Below are 21,885 nucleotides of genomic sequence, written 5' to 3' on the forward strand. Positions count from 1 at the left end.
GAGAAATCACAAGTAGATGGAGAGGCAGGCGGAGAGAGAGAGAGAGGAAGAAGCAGGCTCCCTGCCGAGCAGAGAGCCCGATGCGGGACTCGATCCCAGGACCCTGAGATCATGACCTGAGCCGAAAGCAGCGGCTTAACCCACTGAGCCACCCAGGCGCCCCACCTGCAACATTTTCTTTCTAGTGCAGGTCTTTACCATTATTCTGTACAGACGTGGGGGGTGTGTTTGTCTTCTACCCAAAGTTCCGTTACATTTTTCTTTTGCAATACGCCTGTGCACATATCCTTGTGCTCAGAGAGACATATCCCACTTGCTTACTCAGTGCACAGCCCCCACCTGTGTTCCAAGCGGGACAGCTGTACACGTGCCATTCCAATGACCTGTGCAGTGGAGACACATAGTCAATGTCCACACGCCGAGACCCACCTGAGATAGAAACATTCCCTTTTTGCATCTTTCAAAAGAGGCAACAGACTGATTTTCATATTTCTCTTGCATGAATTCTGAACTGTCACTCACTGTCCTGTCTTGGAAATCCTCAAGTAATCGTGGCTGGAACTGGGTTCTCACAGAAGCCTCCCTCCCCCTGCCGATTCTAGTCAGGAAATCTGCATTGGGGAGGGCAGAGAGAGGTCCACGTGTCTTTCTGGAAGGTGGCTGCCGACCAGACTGCCCACATTCCTTAGGACCTCCTGCTCCTTGAGGTCAATGTCTTACTCATCTTCGCACGTGGTACCGGCTGGGTACCCAGGAGCTGCCCTGTTTTGTAGAATGGAACTGTGTGCAGTGGTTTCTGGCACCACTTCCAGCTGTGGGTTAAGCTCATCTGAGCAGCCCCATGGGCCAGACCCATCAACGCTGTACTCAAACTCCACTAACCTGTGACTCCCTCAACCCAATTTTCATGAGCTGGTTTTGAAACCTTTATTCCTGTTTAGAGCCAAGAGGCCAAATACACCAAATTCCCTCTTCCAGCATGTGGGAGGTGGTTTCTATGTGAAAGAACAAATGCCCTTATATATGTTATAATAGCGTCTGCCACTAAAAACTTGGGAAGTTTTCATTCGTTTTGATTTCAGTAGGAGTATCTCAGGGACACTTGGCCTACATCCTGTTTTTGTTCTAAGTTCCCCAGCTGTAATGTCTCAGCGGTTTTCAGTAAAGAGGTCTTGGCAAGGATCGGGATCTCCTTCCCTGGACAGGGAGGTGGTGGCTCTCCAGCAACACCCTGTCATCGGCGCACCCTTCCTCAAGAGACGGACACATGTCTGGGGTACGGGTCATTTTCAGAGTTAAAGCCTTAACGTCGTTCACCTCATGTTCCATGGTCAAGTGGGAGTGCAGACTTTTCATCTGTCTGGTTACAAACAGTCCCTGCATTTTTAGCCAAAAGAGTGGTTTTTCTCCATAAACGTAGAAAGGGCACCTCAGCCAGTGAGAAGACAAATCACAGGGAAGAACAAGATCTATTTAAACTTACTTTTTATTATCATTTTTTCCAGTTACCCAGCATGCGACAATCTGATTGCTGACCTGGACGAAACAGAGTGAAATAAATGGTTTACAAAGAGATATTTACATTCATCTGATTTGTTCGTGAGATGCCACAGTGCGCCACGACCTTCCAGAACAGCAGCCAGTGCCTGAGACGGCAGCGAGCCACTCACTCGGCGCCCTGTCCGCTGCTCGGCGGCACCTGCGTGCGGGCGGCCTGCGGCTCAGCTCTGGCACCAGATGATGAGCCCTCCTGCTATGTCTCCAGAAATGGCTTGAAGTGATGATGTTTTTAGATCTGCTCATTTGTATGCTGTTACACACGACTTTCAATAAATGAACTTTTTAAAGACCTGAATTGTAATGTTTCCTTTTTACCTTGTAGTGATGAACGAAACACACCAAAAAGGCACATATTTTAACTAGGCCAGAGGGTATTAAGGACCAGACTTTCTTCCTGTCATTCACGTTTCCTTCCCTCTTCGTGAGCTAGAGAGCATCCTTTAACTTCTGATGCTTTTAATCAACATCTCGTAAGACTCCATTACTTATCATCCTGCTACTCTGGGCACAGTCGGGAGACACCAGGAAGCACTGTTTATCCTGTCCACTCTGTTCACAAGGAAAACAGACAAGAAAGCGTCTTTGGCTTGGTGGTGTCAGGTTTCTTCTCGAATGTGCAGTATTTGAGAGGAGCCTACGAATGTACTTCGTGGAATTACAAAGTTGACTTCGAGGTCTATCACATATCTGTACATGGATCGTTATTTTAAGAGAGTATTTCTACTACACAGTTAAGCCCTCAGATGCTTGAAAGTAATAAAAACTGGGCACTGAAAGTGTTGTGTTGTATTTGAGGAGGACAATGAAGTGCTAAAGGCAAGGCTGCCAGCAGGCCGGAGGAGGCCCTGACCTCCGGCCCTTCTCCTGGCTAGCGTTCCCGAATCCTCGCCCTCACCGGCCCTCCCGTGGCCTCTTGGGACAGACACGGGGATTAGGCTTCGGAGGCGATGGGATGATACATACGCAAAGACCTTTCAGAAGTCTCTCGAGCATGTAAAAGGTTCAAGCCTGAAAGAGTAGAACTTCTACTATATGGATTCAGTTTTTGATTTAATCCAATGTGCTAGACATCAAGGTTGTCACCTAAGATATGTTAACTGTCCCTAATTCTGTTTGAGGACTACAGTAAATAAATTACAATATTCTACAAATAGCACCCTTAAAGAATTGTAGAGGTCACTTTATTTTAGCCTCCTGATCTGTCCATCCCAGTGGTTTTGAGAGAAGAGCACACATAAGAACACCCTCGGATCTGCCTGTGTGACACACACATGCCTGACTCTGGTCCCAAAGCCATTCCTCCACTCAGCTTAGTCACAGGAGCAAAGCCAAGTTTGTACAATAGTAGGTTTATGAGGTAAAATCAGAAAAAGGCCCCAACCAAAATGAGTCTAGATAAATCAGACTGGAGTACAACCACCCTACCCATTTCTCCCCCACGACTAAGTTTGTTAACTTGCCAACGTACATTCTAAGAAAGGAAGTATGCAGAGCAACACGTGCAAGATTATCAGGAAGACATCACTGAGGAGCGAAACTCCTGAAGAGTTCTGGGCCCAAACCATCTGGTGTGAAGCTTGTTAGGTCCCTAACACGTTCCAGGGAACTCCCTTCATCCCTGACTTACAGGAGACGCACCTGAGACCCGTAACTGAGGGGTCAGCACCTCCCCTTCACAAGTGGCCCCTCGTCCAAGTCTGCACAACTACACTATTGCCATTTTCCTCAAGTAAATAACAAAGCAGTCCTGTGTGTGTGGGGCGACAAGAGACGGACGTTCTCCTCTCACATTTTATATAGGCTAAGTTCATACCAGCTGGAGCTATTAAAAATCTTTTTTTTTTCCAGAAAAGCATATTTTCTGAGACTACAGAACCACGTCCAACAACAATAAACAGAGAAGTAGCAGATTGACATAGTGCTTTATTTAAGCCGTCTGTACGAAGGAAAATAATGTGCATCCCTATCATATACGTGTAAAAATACTAAGGATGTACAGTGTACAAAAACAGTTTCTTGTAGTTATTTCACATCCTTGTGGGTCATATACTTAAGGAAATGAACAGTTTTAGTATGACCGACAGTAATAGTAATACAGTTTTTCTTGGGTTCATAGTTGCGTCTGCTTAAAATCCTTAACCAGATGACTAGATCTTGCGCGGATCTAATGAAAGAACTAGCAAGGTCAAGAAATGTCACAAACTATAAAGCTACAGGGAGGTAATTCAATTACCAATTTAGAGGTTTTTCTTTTTATTTAAATAAATACTTTACATTTCATGCTTGCCTGTAATGCACTACCAGGAGCAAGATAAGGAAATTCTACTGTAGACAGTACGAACAGTAGCAGCAAAGTGTGTACGTTGAGGTGTAAGACAGAGCCCCTGCAGTTAGTAAGGAAGGCCCTTACTTTTGTCCTCTAGGAGAAGCAAGGGGCCCCTGCAAGAACAGTCAGCTTTAAGAAGCCGGAAATCAGGTACGGGGAATGGAAAACAATACTGGAATAATGCTATGTCATTAGTGTAGAAAGCAAAGCTGTGAGCAACCTGCCAAAAAATCCAAGCAAAAATGGCCAATTTCCTCCCAGATGGCTGCATTAAGACAAGAGGGCAGACTTCACGGAAGTTAGTGCGGGATGGAGTCCGCTGTGTCTGACCCGTGTTCTGATGGAGCAATGCCGGGTTCTGGGCCTCCCCTTCTGCCAGCAGCCCCGGCCGTGGCCACAGGCAGCCCCAAGGGCAGGTGCGGAAACCTTCCTCTACATGCTTGCTTGCTCGCACGCACGCACATCTGTTATCCTGTCATTCCTCCGCGCCAGCTGATGGGTACCTGGGAGCGAGAGCGAGGGGGCTGGGCGTGGAAGCCAAGGAAAGGCCCTGCTGGCCCTGGCGCATCTCAAGGTCCAGTGCAAGTGAGCCCTGCATGCGGGCTGGAGATGGAGAGCCAGCCGTGAGGCGTGGCCGGCCCAGGGCACGGTCAGCACGGTCATTCATCTTCAGGAAGTGTCCTTGGCCAAGGTCACAGGAAATCACCTTAAGGTTTGCGGGGGGAAGCTATCGAAGTGCTCAGTAAACAGGGTCGCCCTCCTCTGCCAGAGGAATGGCCGCTCCGCACAAACACCAACCAGCCTCAGCCACCTTCTCTGCCTCTACCTGTTCCTTCTGGATAAAATGGATGCGAGACAACTTATAGGACATACCTTCTAGTCTACTTTCTGGTCAAAGTGAAACATTCAACAGAATTCCAAGGGTGGAGAAAAAGTGAAGCGACATGTGTAAGTAAGAATGAGCTACCATTTCCTGTAACTTCCTACTCAATGCTAAGGATGAATTTCACTCAGATAGGAATATGAAAAACTAGGATAAAACCTATGTCTGAATATGTCTTAGCTGCCTTAGTAAAATGCCCTTTGACCCCCATCAGTCCCAGTGGCCTGCCCACCGCCAGCAGTGGTGTCTCATCTACAGATCCACACTTCCAGCGCCACGAGGCTAAGACATCTGCGTATGAATATGATTCATCCTACTTAGAAAGTCACTTGCTCTTCCACACAATGCATCTGAGTCGTCATACCATGTCATGCCGCAGTGTTCCACGGGGAGCTGTCAGAACATGTGACTACAGACATCTCCACAATCGCTCCGTGGGGCCGGCCGGCCTCCTGCGGCCGCAGCAAGGACCCCCAGCCCCTGGACTTCATAGGCTGCTTTGGAAAATGTCAGCTCCTAGCACCAAAGGGTTTAATCTGAAGATCATCATTAATGAAGGAGAAAGATGAGGTTTGCATACATGTCCCCTTTCAGTGAGAAATGTTGGAATTTGGGGACATGAATATATACAGAAAAAGAAAAGTTGGAGGTGTTCTTTTTGTGTGTGTTGTTTTGTTTTCTCCCTGATGGCTTAATTCAGTGCTAAATGTACCATGATTGGAATAAACACACCAGGTTCTTACCCCTTACTGCCTACTTGGTGAATACTCGAGATGTGTGCATTTTGCCAAGTATGGTGCATCTGTCACGGTCATGCCGGTCGCGGTTCCTTCACGGCGAGACGTCGCCGGGTTGTCAGAGCACTTCCGTTCTCCAACGGTCAACAGCAACAGCCTTCCATCTCCTTAACCCCTCGGCACGGAGAGCTGGGGATTTTCTCCTTTTGAGCACCAAGGGGTTTAGTGCCATCATCTCTTCTCCCAAAGTCCAATTCTAACCAATATGTACAATTTCAGAGCCTCATCAAATTTTGTTACAAAGGAGAAAAAGTGCATGATTCTCATTGGCGTGTACATTCCTCGCACATGGGTCAAAATAAACTGCAGTGAGTCTAGTTCATGTTAAGTTGGAGCTGCATTTGCTAACATGACACACAATTGTCTTCACTAAGAAATAAATACTACTGCAATATAAACAAAACCATAAAAGGACATTCAAAGTTTTAACATCCGAGAAAAAGCTAATTCACGTAGAACTGAAAGTCAAAACTTAAAAACAAATAAGGCAAACACCTGTTTACCTTGGTGTACAAATTTTGGTGAAAAGCAGGATCATTATACCTGTCTACATTCTTCAGCCATCAGAGGTGATAAATATCAAGAAGGGAAAAAGGTTTCCAAGCACAGGGGGAAAAAAATGCTCTCTGGTGCAAATCGTGTCATCGAGCCTGTAAGCGACCTTGCCTCTGCTGTGCATATGCCTCCTTCCCTGGAAGAGCAGTGTCCATCTTGCCAACGACCACCCGTGAGATCTGGACATCCGGGTGAACAGCAGGCTTCCTCTGCAGCGTCCAACAGGGACTACATGTGCATCTAGCGCTCTATATCAACGGTCGTTCGCTCCTTCTCTCAGATGCTTCCCTAGGGATTCCGGCCAGGTCTGAGTGCGCGATCCCCGCCGTATGCACCGATTTCTTAACCCCTTCCTACAGTTCTGCATATGCACATCACCACCCTGCCACAATTGCTTGTTCTGAATTAGAAACTAAATCTTCTTAGTCTAATTAGTTTTCGATGTATCTTCTAGAAAGTTAAAAAATGTACCTAGAATCAGTGTATCTCATTTAGCCTTCACTGTTAGGGATAAACAAAAACTAAAAGATCGAAAGATGACAACTGGTGCACAAATGAACAATGGTGGGCTCATGACTTCCAAAGATTGTAAAATTACCTCTTAAAGTTGCTAGAATAGTAAGACAGTAGCAGCAGCAGCATGAGACCGTAGACGGAGATACAATTTCATGCAAAAACAAACAAGTGTGTTTGCGTCCATGTGTGTTCTCGTGGGGGTGAGAGTGGGCTGGGGTGTCTGAAGGCGCTCCTGCTTTGTAAGAGCTACGACTGGTGTGATGTCCGGGAATCATCTTGAGGAGGAAATCTGGGATGACAGTGAAGGAGCAGGACAGGGACCTTACTCGCGGCCGCTGGCAGAATAGGAGAACTGAGGGAAATGCGGCCGCCGCTCGTTGTCGACGCAGTCCATGCCGTCCTCGTCATCTGCGGGCACAAAGCGGCCACTTAACGTCATAGTTACTCTCTGCAACAGTATCTCTAGTCTACCCGGTTCTAACATCTAGCACAGGGAAGGTCAACCACGGACAATGAGCTCTGAGACACTTGTGGCCATCAATACAACACAAAGTAACGACACTAACTCCCCTAACACTCCTTTTCACAAACATGATCTATGAAAGTAACACCCTCACGTTGTCTCCTTCAAGCGGCAAACATCTTAAGACCCAACACACTGTGAAAAATTAGTATTAAAGAAAACCAGGTTTTTTTTTTTTTTAAACAAGAAGAAGCGAATGATCTTCAGTAGCTTTCAATTTTACAAAACTACACCTGTCAAAATTGCAGTGGGCAGTCGGGCCTAAGGCACCAGAAGTGTCTGGCTAACGGTCGCCAAACTATGGAAAGAACCAAGATGCCCTTCAACGGACAAATAGATAAGGAAGATGTGGTCCATATACACTATGGAGTATTATGCCTCCATCAGAAAGGATGAATACCCAACTTTTCTAGCAACATGGACGGGACTGGAAGAGATTATGCTGAGTGAAATAAGTCAAGCAGAGAGAGTCAATTATCATATGGTTTCACTTATTTGTGGAGCATAACAAATATCATGGAGGACAAGGGGTGTTAGAGAGGAGAACGGAGTTGGGGTAAATTGGAAGGGGAGGTGAATCATGAGAGACTATGGACTCTGTAAAACAATCTGAGGGGTTTGAAGTGGCGGGGGGGTGGAAGGTTGGGGTACCAGGTGGTGGGTATTATAGAGGGCACGGATTGCATGGAGCACTGGGTGTGGTGAAAAAATAATGAACACTGAAATTAATTTAAAAAAATAAATAAAAGAATTAAAAAAAAAAAAAAAAAAGAAGTGTCTGGCTAGAATCCGGGACCAGCGCCTTCAGATGCGTGCATTTTTCCTTCTTGGTACTTTAGCTATGACTGCGAAATAAAGCTTCAATTGAGTCCTTGATTTGACATTGTTTACGTTATTTACTCTCCATCTTGTATCCACCTTTGGTTTCCCTAAGATGTACCTTTGAACCAGAGTAAAGCGAGGAAGACAAAGGAAGAGGGCCAGATATCAGCAGCCAATACTAGCTCCACAGGAAACCAGCAGCAAGCAGACATGTAGGCATGGAAGCAAGCTGCTTTCACTTGGGCTGCCCCATTTCACCTTCCCTGCCTTCCTGTATTTGAAAGATCTCAAATGATCCCCCCAAGCCCTTCTCCTAACGTCCTGAAGTCTGCACGGCAAGGAAGCTTTTCCTTCTATGTGGTCACACATTCGATCACCCTGCCACACCATCCCCTGTGCACCTGCTCCAGGCTCTGAGACAAGACCATCTGTCCTTGGGGAGTCCTGTCTATTCAGGAAGTGCCCACAAAGCCTCGCCTGCTCTCCCCAAGTGTGAGGGGTCAGATGCTGTCCCATAGGGGAAGAGCCAGAGAAAGATTTCAAACATCTAACCTTTTTTTTCTTCAAGCAAAATAATTCCACTTCCTCCAATACCAATAAGGAACACAGTGCCAATTCTTTAAATTTTCCAGCCTCTCCAGGAGCATGGAGGTCATGTAACAAGAGAAAGCACACAGGCCTCTGTATGGCGGGCCCTGACCCTGTCACACAACAAAGACAACACTCTGTGCCCCTCAATGACACACAACCCTCTGGAGAGCAAACATATCTTTTCTCACGATGCTTCTATTGGGTATACTATTCTAAATTGAGAAGACTGTAGAAATGGGAGCAAGCTGCTAACCAAAATTTGTGACCTTGAACATATCAGAAAAAAAAAATCACTGATTAGATGGCAATCAATCCATGAAGAGGATGTGGGGCTCCCTGTTCCGTGTAGACCACAGAACTCCAAGGGGTTCTGTCCTTCTGCAGACAAGCCTAACTATATAAGCTTTTCAAGAGAGGACTGTGACTTAGGGAAAGCTCTGCCTCCTTATCAAATGCTGGTTAGGCACCGAGCAAACCACATTGTTCAGATGAAATACCTTTCACAGTATTTTTGGCTGCAGAAAAGGTGCTGGAGATGGCCTAGCTGTTGTGGAGTCACAAAGTGTAACAGCTAGAGAAAAGGCAGCTGCATTCAGATTCAGACATGTGCCAATCACATCTCAAGGAAACAGTATCCCCTACTAGCAGCGTTGCTTGGCTGCACATTTCTGCACAGTGAATGTGCAGAGAGGCCCGGACTGCCTGTGTGGGAGGCTAGGGCCCGACTGCAAGGGGACAGCAGTCAGCCCCAGCCAGAGCCCATCACACCAACTAACGTCTGGAAACGTATTCCTGCTCTCAACGGAGGATCGTAAGGACAGGTGCTGACAGCACCCAAGAACCATGCTGCGAACACGAGACTCATCTGAAACAAGCAAGCAGGGATCCACTCCCCACCCCACATTAGAATCTGTGACCCAAGGAGGCTCATTTCCTTATAGCGTTCAACAAAGGTAATTACATGGCGTTAAAAGCTACTCGATCTCCAAGAAATCCTCTTTTCCTGTAAGAGGAAAGCAGAGGACCATTAACGGATAGAATGCAAGACGACACATTCCAAAATCTGTTCAATTAATTAACACCAGTGAGCACAATCTGGCATGTGACCGCAGCTGTTTGTCGGCAAGGAACACTTTGCCTGTCGAACTGCTGATTTGTTCTAAAAAGTAACTCCATTCTGTGTCCTAAAAGCCAGGTGGCGAGTGGGAAGGAGGCCGTCACTAACTGAGGGTACTGTGAAGGGCTTCAGTGAATAAAACCATGCTTTAGTGGCTGTAGGCCTGCTCACCAGCAACACCCCTTGAAGCTGCGAGATTACGTTCCATGTAATCATAGTCCAAGGTTTCACTGAATCTCCCTTGATCCGTCTCTTAAAGGGATCTAGGATGCTTCCAGGGACCATCCCTTTAAAGACCTGGCCCCATGCTCCCCAGCTCTCCCTCTAGCAGGGAGGGGCCACTGGCCTCAGCCCAGCCTGCTGAGTGCTGTCGTCTGCCCCCTATGCAGGGGCCAACTTGGGAAGTCAGACAGACAGCCCCGACAGAGACAGGCTGCTGCTGCTGGACTCAGGTTTCTGGGTTCAGATATCTGCACAGCCACATGTTCCTAGGCCTCCATGGTAGGTGGATTCTGGGACCCACCTTGGAAGGGACTACAGTGTGTGAGCCTCCTGCTCTAAACAGACTCCTTATCCCTTCAAGACCCGGCGTCAGTGGGCGTGGAAAGCATTCCCACATCTAAAATGACATATTCTTTCAAGAACAGGATTGCTTTGAGTGATCAAACATTTTATATTACTGATCGAGAAGCTGGGACACCAGGTTCACATGATATTCTAGAAACCATGCTGAGTGATTTAAAACATCTTTTAACATTTCCATGTGATTTTATAAAGTTCTAGAAATAAAGCCACAGTGTGCCTGTTAATGACATATTCTCAGCATGATAAGTGCCTAGTGAGTGTGGAGTTAGTGGTAAGGCAGGCAAGGTGAGTCTTGAAGAGATTTGGGCCTCATCAGCCAGGGCTTTGTTTTTGTTTTAAAAGAGAGCACAAGCAGAGGGAGTGGCAGGCAGAGGGAGAAGCAGGCTCCCACCTGATACTGGGCTCCAACCCAGGACCCAGGGATCATGACGTGAGCCAAATGCAGATGCTTAACCTACTGAGCCACCCAGGTACCCTTGGGCTTTGAAATCAAGTCTGTGGTGAAGAAGGACCTACTGCCAGGGCAACACCTACCTCAGAACTTTAGATTTCACGGATTCAAGGTCATGGTTGTGGGAGCTGCTCTGCTGTGTCCTTCCAGGTTCCTGCTCCCCGGCAGCCTCCTTAGGTTGCCCCCCACCCCAGATTCGCGCCCACTCTCCTCTGTGGGGTGTCCATTGTACTGGACCCAGCCTCAAGCTTCAGGCAGTGTCACAGGACAAAGAACACTAAAGACTCAAACAGAAGCAAAATTAGGGCTCTTCAAAGCTATCCAACTCCAGGTGACTTTCCCACCTGGACAGCTTCTCAGGCACTATGGGGGAAAGCCAAGGCTTGGGGACACCATCCGGCCTTGTGTCCCCTTTCCTAGAGGGCAAAGTGACCTGCCCTTTCCCTGGGAAAGAGTGCTCATGGCTTTGCATTTGCAGAGCCTATTTCTGTGATGTCACCACCACGTACTGAGTGATCTTAAAAGAGTCCACAAATGCCAAACCTCTATTTACCAAAGAAAACAGTATTGAAGAGGCTGAGGCCGACACAGAGACACATTGGGACCTTGCCCTCTTAGTGCTTGCTGTGGACGTCACGTGGGGAGAGAGGCCGAAGCACAAAGTCCTGGGTATGGATGGCCAACAGCACCATCTGTAAAGAGCTGGGCCTCCTTCTGGCCAGGAAACTACCAGGCCCTCACCATAACGTGTTTATTCCTTCACATCGTACATATTTACTGAATACCAATGTCGGGCCAGAAACCCAGCAAGGAGCTGGGGCTAGCTGTGAATAGGAAACCAAGCCTTTTTTCTCAGGGTTACTGCATTCTCGTCCGACAAACAGTAAACAGAGAAACGAACAAATTAACCAGAAGAGTATCAACAAGTTGTCAATGTACAGAATCAAGGGGTGGGGGAGGCGGTGCCCAATGGGCTGCACTGTTCTTTGGATTGGGAGGTGAAAGCAAGCTCTCTGGGGAAGTGACATTTAAGCTGAGATCTGACGGAGTTAAGAGCTGTTGATGCAAATGTCGGAAGAAAGAGCATGGCAGGCAGAGACAGCTGTTAACACCCAAATCCCAGGCACAGTGAGGCGTGGCATGTTCAAGGTGAGGCTGAATCCAGGCATGGTGGGGCAAGATGGAGGAGGAGCAGGGACTGGACAGACAGGGCTATGGAAGTCAGCATGAGCCATTCTGGTTTTGAGAGCAGAGTTCAGGAGCCATGAGAGGGCCGTGGGTAGGGAAATGATGTGGTCTGACTGCAGTAAAGGTTATTACAGTGATGAGGTCTGGCAAATGCTCTGGAGTGGAAAGGGCTCCTGGGCCCTTCCAACACCTCACTGGTACTGCCTGCCTTTCAGACATGTGGGTCACCACTATCTACTCTGGGGCTAGTGGACACAGTGGCAAGGCCCTAGCCCATTGTTTTGCTCAAACAAGTCCTAAGCTACTTGCCCAAGCATCTGTGGCATTTCCAACACAGTCTTCTCCTCTTACAGATTTTAAGACGTTAGCATGACACACAAAAGAGAATGAAAGCCCACTGTCCCACTGAGGATAGCAGTCCCACATATTCCCAGCTCACAGCTTGGCCAAGCTATGGCGTCCTGCCCCTGGCTATTGCTGACACTAACTGGGGGACCTGGGAAGCTCATTGTCTCCCTGGGTTTCAATCTCTTCCCTTAGATGATGATAATTAAGAGGTTCTTAACTTCTGGCCAGTCTAAAGAAAGCCAAGTGCACTATGAATATGTGATCATATTTTTCATTTCAGGGTGTGTTCATGGTCCCTTGTTGTCAGGCTATGGGTTGAAAACTCTAGACTGGGATGGCTCCTAGTTTGCCTTTCAACGGATGATCAGGTGACCGACCGCATCCGTGAATAGAGCCTTCCCTCTCATCGATACTGGTTTTGTAATAGCACCTCCAGCTACTCTGCCTTTCACAAACAAGTGAGGGAAGAAGTAGAAGGGATCTAAAGGAAAGAAAAGGAGAAAAAAAAAAAAAAAAAGAACACAACAGGATCATGAGCCAAAAGATGTGTGACCTGAAGAAATCTTTGGCTTTCCATGTCCCTGAAACTCAATTCTATCCTCACTGCTAAGCTCATAATGACAGGTACAGAGCCCTCTGTTGGCACAAGAATGTTTATAAGTTACATCTGATACCTTTCCTTCCTTTAAAGCTCAGTTATTTAGGATATTTATTGAACTGTGCACACATACTAGCATACGTGGAACAGAGTTAAGGGGTACTTGAATGTACTGTGTTAATAGACATGTAATTTAATTTTATGTATCAAAAAATTACTAGCACACTAAATTATGTCTTCACAAATACTATTAAGACAAAGCTAAATTACAAAAAAAAAGATGATTCAATTTAAAGTGAATTAAAAACTATTAAGTCTGAAGGAGACCAGAACGAGCATGATTCTGCAGGGGGCATGTGAGTCAGCGGTCAGGCAAACAGGGAAGGGTCACTTTCAGAGTCCTTCCAGCCGACAGTGAAAGAAAGTATTAGAATAGTAAGGAAAGGCGAGGCTGTCTACAGGTTAGTCTATAATTCTCAGGCTACAGTTTTTTCTTTATAAAATTTTTCCAACTCCCCAAAACTTTTCTCTCAGCTACCTGTCTTTGATACTTCCACATGGAGCTTCATATTCTTAAGTGGGATGAAATGAAATAAGTCACTGTGGAATTCGATCTTGAAAATATCCAATCAACAGAGTGGCTGCTGTTTTCCATTATATTACAATGTCATCATGTGCATGTCAGATGTACTTACATTTTTCAGGTGGCGTTATTGTAATAGTCTGAGCTGTAAATTCTTCATCAAAATATCTGGTATCTGTCTCAGATGTTACTTGAGGCTTAAAAGGAGGTACAAGCTACAAGAAGAAAGAAAAAGCGTACTGTTAACAGATTCCAGTTTAGGAAAATTCATTTCTAGAATAAAATTAAAGAGCAAATAATTAACGGAACAGTGCCAAAAACCCAGACCACTGAGTCACTGCATATGGGAGATGTGGCGTTTGGCTTCCCAGTCAACAGTCTGAGCACAGAACAGGAGGTACTTGGTTGTTCTGTGTAAAATTTAACGATTATGTGAAACAGAACAAATGAGAACCACACAGTAGGGTGCAAAGAGGATACTGAAAAGTCCTAATTTCCCCACCAATCACAAACATATACACAAACCATATGGATGCAAACCCTGGTGACAAAATGCAGGCCCTTCCCCGAGCCAGGAAAACACGACTTGTGTCCTAGTCTCTTCCTTGTACCTGGTCCAAGAGCTTATTAGTAAGAACACAACTTAATGATAGCGTTACTCCCCAGGTCACAGAGTGCTACCCCTATCCTTGGCAAGGAAATACATCCGCTTACTTGAGATGGGCATGAACGCCTGCCCCTGCTCGGGGTCAGGGGTCTAGGGAGCCCCTGAAGTTAAATGCGAATGTTTCACCCCTTGTTTGCTTCTGATCCCAAGAGGGGACCGGGACCCAAAAGAGAGAGGGACTGCTCTAGGACTGACGGGGCTGAACGCCTCACAGATGCAGCAGGCATGGTGCAGGGCAAGTCTGGGGCTGCTGAAGGTCGCAGAAGCCCAAGCCTCTGGGACCTCTGCTGGCAAGGATGAGCAGGAGTGGGGTGGGACTCCTGCTCCTCATGGCTCCAGCCTCACAGGAGAACACGAGGAGCCCGTCCCAGGGCCTGGAGTCTCAGCACCCACTCTCATGGGTACCCTGCCCAACAGGAGATGCTGCTTTTAGGAGAAAATTCCCAAGTGGACAGAAATACAGAGAGACGAGTGACAGAAATCAAGTATGTTTGATAAAAATTTCACAGAAACAAACAGAAACACACAACTGGCTTTAGCTCAATGCGTTTTTCCACTCTTGTCACCAAATTCATGTTAAATCATAAGGCAAAAATCTTTACATTGCTCTCTAAGCAAAGTTTTCCAAAAAACCCAGGGAGTGAGCAAAATGAAAAGCATGTTTTTTTTTAATAAAGAACCCCACACTTCTGTTTATGCCACATGTAACCAACAGCATTTGAAAAAATGTTATTTGACAGTGACTGAGCGTGCGGGCGTGCGCACAGGCAGGCGGAGGGGGAGGAGCAGCAGACTCCCCGCTGAGCAGGAAGACCCACGCCGGTCTCGATCCCACGATCCCGAGATCACGACCAGAGCCGAAGGCAGCCGCTTAACCGCCTGAGCCACCCAGGTGCCCCATAACAGCATTTTTAATCCCTTTGCTTCCTACCATTCTTTCTTCAGTCTCAGGACGCAGCTAGTCTAAAGTCTCCGTTATGAGCGGCCACTTTTGGGGGGAGGACCCCGCAGGCGCTCCTGCGGACGGGGTGGTGGGTGGCGCTCCCGCGCCCCCAACCTCCGCGGGGCCGAGCTCCTCGGTCGGGGAGGGGGCGGGCCCTGCTCTGGGCCGCTGCCCCGGCCGTGCACCCGCGCTCCGCGGCCGGAGAGCTCCCCTCCCCCACGCAGACAGACGCGAGGGCCGGCCTTTCCCGGGCACCGCACACCCCAACAACAACGGTCACCGGGACCAGACAACCGGCCCTTTCCAAACTTTTTGGAAACCGAGCGGTGACGGCCTCTGCCCGCAGGAGACTGGAGGCTGCGACTCGGGTTGGGGTCATCAGTCCACAAATGCCCCCCAGAACGGTTCTTCCTCATCCTTCCCATCAGAACTTCACCACAAAAAAAGGCTTTTTGGCAGAATTGGGCTTCGGGGCGCGCTCACCTCTGCCCACCCTCCCAGCTGCTGCCTCCTGAGGCGAGGACGGCCACCTGCCTGCGCGGTCCGGGAAAGCTGCTCTCCTCTCAGGGGAGCGCCGGCGCGGCCCCCTGAAACTCCACCGAAATGGACAGATCTTCAAAGAGCCTCCGAAGGTGCCTGAGCCAGCCTCCGCTCAGAAGGCTTCTGGCCGTGCTCGGGCCGCCTCCTCTCCTCACGCGGCTTTCTCGTGCTTCAACACAAGCTTCAACACGTGCTTCGACACGCCTCTCAACAGCGGACGCTACGCAGCTACGCATGCGCGCGCACGAGCGCAAGATAGACGCGCGTCCCTCTCCGACCGCCGCCATGACACCTCCTAACGACACGTCAGCTCCGTGATGGCGAGGGTGTTTTAAGAACGATTTTATTGAGGTACGACTGACAGGCACTAAGCCGTCCGTGTTACAGTTTGACGGGCTTTGACTTACATACAGGACCGTGAAACCGCCACCCAAATCAAGATGACGAAGGGTCTGTTTCCTCATGAGCCTGTTGGGAGCCGTGCTCCCTCCTCGGCCCTGGCAGGCAACCACCGGCGTGCTTTCTGCCACGATGCCTTTGTATTTTCCGGGCTTTGATGTAAACAGAGCCCCACAGCACGTATCCTTTGTCTGACATTTTGGCATTTAGCATGATTATTTTGACGACCATCCCTGTCCCTTCCCGCGTCACCAGCCCCCCTCGCCCCCCTGCCGCTGGGTAACACTCGGCACAGGTGTGCCCGCACCCATCTGTCCGCGACCTGTCCTCGGACACCGGGGGCTGCTTCTGGTTTGCGGCTATGGCAAATCTGCTCAGACTCCTGGGGGTCTGAGTCTGTAGAGAGAGGAGATTTTATTTATTTCGGACAAATACCGAAGTCCTGAATGGCTGGGTCGCACGCTAGACGTACACTGAACTGTTCAAGAACCTGCCAGACTGTCCCAAAGCAGCCGCTTCATTTTACGTGTCAACCCCCAGGTACGACAGTTCCAGGCGCTCCCGGTTCTCGCCCGCACGGGTTTGGTGGGTCTTTTCAACAGCAGACATTCCAGTGTGTGGTGGTGTTTCGCTGTGGGTTTAATTGATATTTCTGGTAAGTTTACGTGCTCTTTGGGGAAGGGTCTGTTCAGATCGTTGCTCCGCCCCCTTCTGGTCCACGAGTTTGGAGAGTTCTTTCCATAATCTGCGTGCAGGTCTTTAATCAGATCTGTGATTTGTAACTGTTCTTCCCGTTAGTGACTTTTCCTTTCATTTGTTTTTTTTTTCTTTTTATTTATTTTCAGCGTAACAGTATTCGCTGTTTTTGCACCACACCCAGTGCTCCATGCAGTAAGTGCCCTCTCCAATACCCACCACCTGTTTCCTTTCATTTCTTAACAGGGCTTTCTAAAGAACACACATACCTAATTACGCTATCATCTGATTTATCAATTTTTCTTTATGGATCATGCACTGTCCTTATCTGTGGAATCTGCATAACCTAACACCGCAAAGATTTTCTCCTATGTCCTTTTCTAGAAAGCTCTACACTTAGGACTATGTTTTGAGTTAATTTTGTATGTGCTGCAAATTTAAAAAAAAATAGGGATGTCCAATTGTTTCATTAGAATTTGAACTGAACTATCTTTGCACGCCTATTTTAAGTCATTTAACCATATACGTGTGGGTCTAGATTTCTAGGTTCTCTGTGGGCAAATAAAAAATGTTACTTGTGCAGGGGCACCTGGGAGACGGACTCAGTCTGTTACGTGTCCAGTTCTTGATTTTGGCTCAGCTCATGATCTCCGGGTCCTGGGATTGAGCCCTACATAAGGGCTGCACTCAGCAGGGAGTCTGCTTGAGATTCTCATTCTGCCTTTGCCCCTCCCCTACCAACACATACTCTCTAAATTAACTAAATCTTAAAAAAAAAAAAAGATATTATCTGTCTATAACAAACTGTCCTGATTACTGTAACTTACTAAGTCTTGAAGTTGTAGGTAATGTAGGCTCTCTAACTTGTTTTCCTGACAAAGGTGTTTTGGCTACCCCAAGTCCTTAGCTTTCCATATGAATTCTAGAATCAACCTAACAATTTCTACAAAATAGCCAGCTAGGCTAATCTTGATAGGATTGTGTTGAATTTATGTATCCATTTTGAGAGAAATATCATCCTAAAAATATTGAGTCTTCTAAACCATGAACATATTAGACCTCTCCATTGCTTGAGGTAGTCTTTAATTTCTCTATAGTATTTTTTAGTTTACAGCATGAAGGGCTTTCACATCTTTTGTCAAAAGTATCCCTTAGGGGGGTTAACCCACTGGGTGGTTCAGTGGGCTAAAGCCTCTGCCTTCAGCTCAGGCCATGATCCCAGGATGCTGGGATCAAGCCCCTAGTAGGGCTCTCTGCTCAGTGAGGAGCCCACTTCCTCCTCTCTCTCTGCTTGCTTCTCTGCCTACTTGTGATCTCCATGTGTCAAGTAAATAAATAAAAAATCTTTAAAAAAAAAAAAGTATCCCTAAGTACTTCATACTTCTGTTGCTATGATAAGTAATTTCTTCTTAGTCTCCATTTATTTTTATATCATGCAATCTTTTGTATATTTACTTTGTATCAAATAAATAATGGGTTAAACATTTATAGGTTTTTTTTTTTGTAGATTCCAGCTGATTTTCTATATAGGTAATCATATTGTCTATGAATAAGACAGATTTACTTCTTTCTTTACAATCTGAATGCATTTAATTTCTTTTCCTTGCCTTACTGCACTGGCCAGAACCTCCAGTACAATGTTGAACAGAGTGAACATCTTCACCTTGTAAAATCACTCCGACTGTCTCCAGTAGGGTATTAGCGATAAGTTTTCCCTAGATGTCCTTTATCAGAGTGGAGAAGTTTCTCATTCATAGATTACTGGGAGTATTTTAGTCTGCTCTTTATTTAAATCAGATGGATGTTGAATTTTCTTGAATGCCTTTTTTTTCTGCATCCAATGAAATAACCATGTGTATTTCTTTCGTAGTTATTATCAATATGGTAAATTATAATGATTGATTTTAAATATTAAACCAACTTTGTATTTCTAGAATAAACCCCACTTGGTAATGATGTGCTATTCTTTTATTTATTGTTAGATTTGATTTGATAAAATTATGTGAGGTATTTTTACACATATATTAATTAAAGAAATTGGTCTATAGTTTTCTTGTATTATCTTTGCCTGCTTTTGGTATCAGGTTAAGCTAGCCTCATAGAATGAACTGGAAAATACTGCCTTTTTCTTTGGTTCTCTGGAGGAATCTGTGTAGAACTGATACTACTCCTCACTTAAATGTTTGGGAATTTATTGGTGAAGGCATATGGGTTGGAAGTGTTCTTTGTGAGAAGTATTTTTTTAACTACAAATATAATTTCTTTAACACATACCAGGCTATCCATGATATCTATTTCTTCATGGTAATTTATATCTTTCAAGGGATTTGTCCATTTCAGTAAAATTGTTGATTTTATGGACATGAAGATTATCATGCTATTTCCTATTATCCATTTAATACCCATAAAATCTGTAGCAAATCCACCCCTCTCATTCGTGGTATTAATAACTTATCTTCTTTTCTATTCACTTTGGTTAGAAATTTATCAATTTGTTAATCTTCTCAAAGAACCACCTTTCCTTTCATCAATTTTCTGTTTTTTTTTGTTTGTTTGTTTTTTATTTCACCGACTGCTGCCCCCATCTTTATTAATTCCTTTCTTCTGATTACATTTGAATTTAATTCATTCTTCTTTTTCTAGTTTCTCAAAATGGAACATAAGGTCATTGATCTCAGACCTTTCTTCTTTCTGAATATCGTCCTTTAGTACTACTCCTTGAGGTATTAGCTGTAGCCCACAGCAAAACATGTTTTGTTTTCATTTTTAGTCAGTTCAGAATACTACTTTCCCTTTTTTTGACCCATCGATTATTTAAAATTGCACTTAGTTTCCAAATACTTGAGGATTTTCCATATATCTTTATTTTGATTTCCAATTTTATTCCTGTTTCATTCAAAGAGACCATGCCTCAAATTATTTGAATCCTTTAAAATCTATAGAGTTGTTTTGCTCAAAATATGGTGTATCGGGGCAAATGTTCTGTGTGATCTTGAGAAGAAGAAATGTTCTTCTGTTGTCGGGTGATGTTCTATAAATGTCAATTAGATTAAACTGGTTGATGGTATTGCTAGTGTCTTCTAAAAAACTTGCTGACTTTCTCTCTGGTTCTTCTATCAATTATTTAGAGAGAGGTATTACTATGTCAAACTATAATGTGTATTTGTCTTTTTTCTTGCGGTCCTATTAGTTTTTGTTTTATGTACTTTAAGATTTGTTATTAGATACAAAAATAATTAAGATTTTTACATCCTCTTGATGAATTGATCCCTTTACTATTATGAAATGATCTGCCTTACTAACCCTGGTGCTATTACTTGCTTTGAAATCTTCATATAATAATAATAATACAGCCAGTCACTCTAGTGTTCTTTTGAGATAACATGAGCATGGTATATCATTTTTCCATCCTTTTATTTTTATCTACTTATAATTTGCATTTAAAGTGGGTTTCTTATAGGCAGCATATAGGTGATTCTTGCTTTTTTTCAATCTGACAATCTTTTGTTTTATTTTTTTTTAAAGATTTTATTTATTTATTGAGAAAGTGATAGTGTGAGCAAGGAGAAGGGCAGAAAGAGAGAATCTCAAGCAAGCATGGAGCTTAATGCAGGGCTTGATCCTGTGACCCAGGATTATGACCTAAGATGAAATCAAGAGTCAGAGGCCCAACCAACTGAGCCACCCAGGCACTTCTGATCTGACAATCTCTTTTAAGGGCGATTATTTAGATCACTTGCTCTCAATGTGATTACTGATATGGTTGAGATGAAACAAGCTTAACATTTATCTCAGCTGGGACTTTATTTTGCACAACATTATACCCCTGATTCCTAAAACAGTGCCTGCCACTTAGCGGCATGAATAAATGAATCATTATTCAATCTTGGTGCTCAAGTGAGATGTCATAGAGCATTTAGAAATGAGAAGACTGAAGCTAAAGTAAGTAAAATGACTTGCTGAAGATGATACAAGTAGCAACGGAAGCAGCAAACCCTCTGTCTCTGGATCCCAAGCTCTCTCTACTGTGGTGCCTGCAAAGACAGCATGAAAATGCTTTTTGCTTTTGACTGCTTCTCCTGGTATTAGTCATAGTCAAGCCATGCACGCTGGGGGCACATTTCCTCCCTTCAGTTCACACACGGAAGCAGAACACGACACAGTCAAGTATGAACATCCACACAGGGAAGCAAGAAACCAATTTCTGTACATGGGGAAAGGTGTGAGAGAGAATGTGCAAAGAACGGCCACAGACCCCAACAGAGGTGCTACCACACACATCCTAGGTATGCCCAGCTGCGGGTTTCCTCTGACTCCCAGAGTATATATTCACTTTAAACAACTGGTCACATTCAAATATTTCATTCTTATGGGCTGCATTGTGCCCCCTCCTCCCCATCCATATGTTGGGAGTCCGAGCCCCCCAGGGACTGTGCTGGGAGACAGGGTCTTCAAAGAGGTGATTACATTAGAATGAAGTGTTAGTGTGGGCCTTAGTCCAACCTAACAGATGTCCTTGTAAGAAGAGGAAATGTGGACACAGAGGGACTCCAGACGCACACACATGGAGGAAAGATCGTGTGAGGAGGAACAGAGAAGGCAGCCATCTACAAGCCAAGGAAAGAGGCTTCAGAAAAAACCAACCGTGCCAGTATCTTGACCTTGAACATCCAGCTCCCAGAACCATGGGAAAACAAATTTCTGTTAAGTCACCCAGGCTGTGGTACTCAGTTAACACAGACTAACACATTAATTTTCTATTTTGCCTTTAAACCAGTATCATCTTAATTTTCCCTCCCCTGCTCTGGACACATATCTCAAAACACTCCTGTATCCACTGACACACTGCAGACTCTTGTTGAGGAATGCCGACATACTGGCTGAGGCAGAAGCACCCAAGTATAAATCTCAGCTACCTTTAGATGTTAACTCAAAGAATGTCATTAACTGCAAATCTGAAATATTTTCCCAACAGATGCTTTAAACCTCCAAAGTATCTGTCTTTGAAAGCTCACTGGTTTTCAGGAAATGTAGCTCCGGACGATGTAAACAGGAAGATCACAGTGCTGGCTTGAGGGCTGTGCTTCCAGTTTACCGACAAGGCATTATCAGAGCTCTGTTTCCTTGTGAGGCCTCAAGACCACAGGGTGATGGCAATACGGCAGCCCCCGAAATCCTTCCACACTGACCCTCTCCC

The 21,885-nt window shown here is 45.6% G+C and overlaps 2 protein-coding genes across 11 annotated transcripts in view; one reads left to right on the top strand and one right to left on the bottom strand.

Moving 5' to 3' along the window:
* The window catches only part of SDCCAG8 (SHH signaling and ciliogenesis regulator SDCCAG8), a 229,160-nt gene extending 227,310 nt beyond the window's left edge, over positions 1-1,850 (top strand). For all 9 annotated transcript variants that reach the window (XM_082702251.1, XM_082702254.1, XM_082702244.1 and 6 more), the window contains one exon: positions 1,506-1,850. In XM_082702251.1, the coding sequence (XP_082558377.1) occupies positions 1,506-1,535 (30 nt within the window). In that variant the 3' untranslated portion in view covers positions 1,536-1,850. The remainder of the gene's footprint in view (positions 1-1,505) is intronic.
* A 1,613-nt stretch (positions 1,851-3,463) lies between these two features.
* The window catches only part of AKT3 (AKT serine/threonine kinase 3), a 303,429-nt gene continuing 285,007 nt past the window's right edge, over positions 3,464-21,885 (bottom strand). For both annotated transcript variants that reach the window (XM_082702257.1, XM_082702258.1), the window contains 2 exons: positions 13,556-13,658; positions 3,464-7,045 (listed from right to left, as the gene is read on the bottom strand). In XM_082702257.1, the coding sequence (XP_082558383.1) occupies positions 6,960-7,045; positions 13,556-13,658 (189 nt within the window). In that variant the 3' untranslated portion in view covers positions 3,464-6,959. The remainder of the gene's footprint in view (positions 7,046-13,555; positions 13,659-21,885) is intronic.

This window comes from Mustela nivalis, assembly GCF_964662115.1.
Source record: "Mustela nivalis genome assembly, chromosome: 16".
NCBI classification, from domain to species: domain Eukaryota; kingdom Metazoa; phylum Chordata; class Mammalia; order Carnivora; family Mustelidae; genus Mustela; species Mustela nivalis.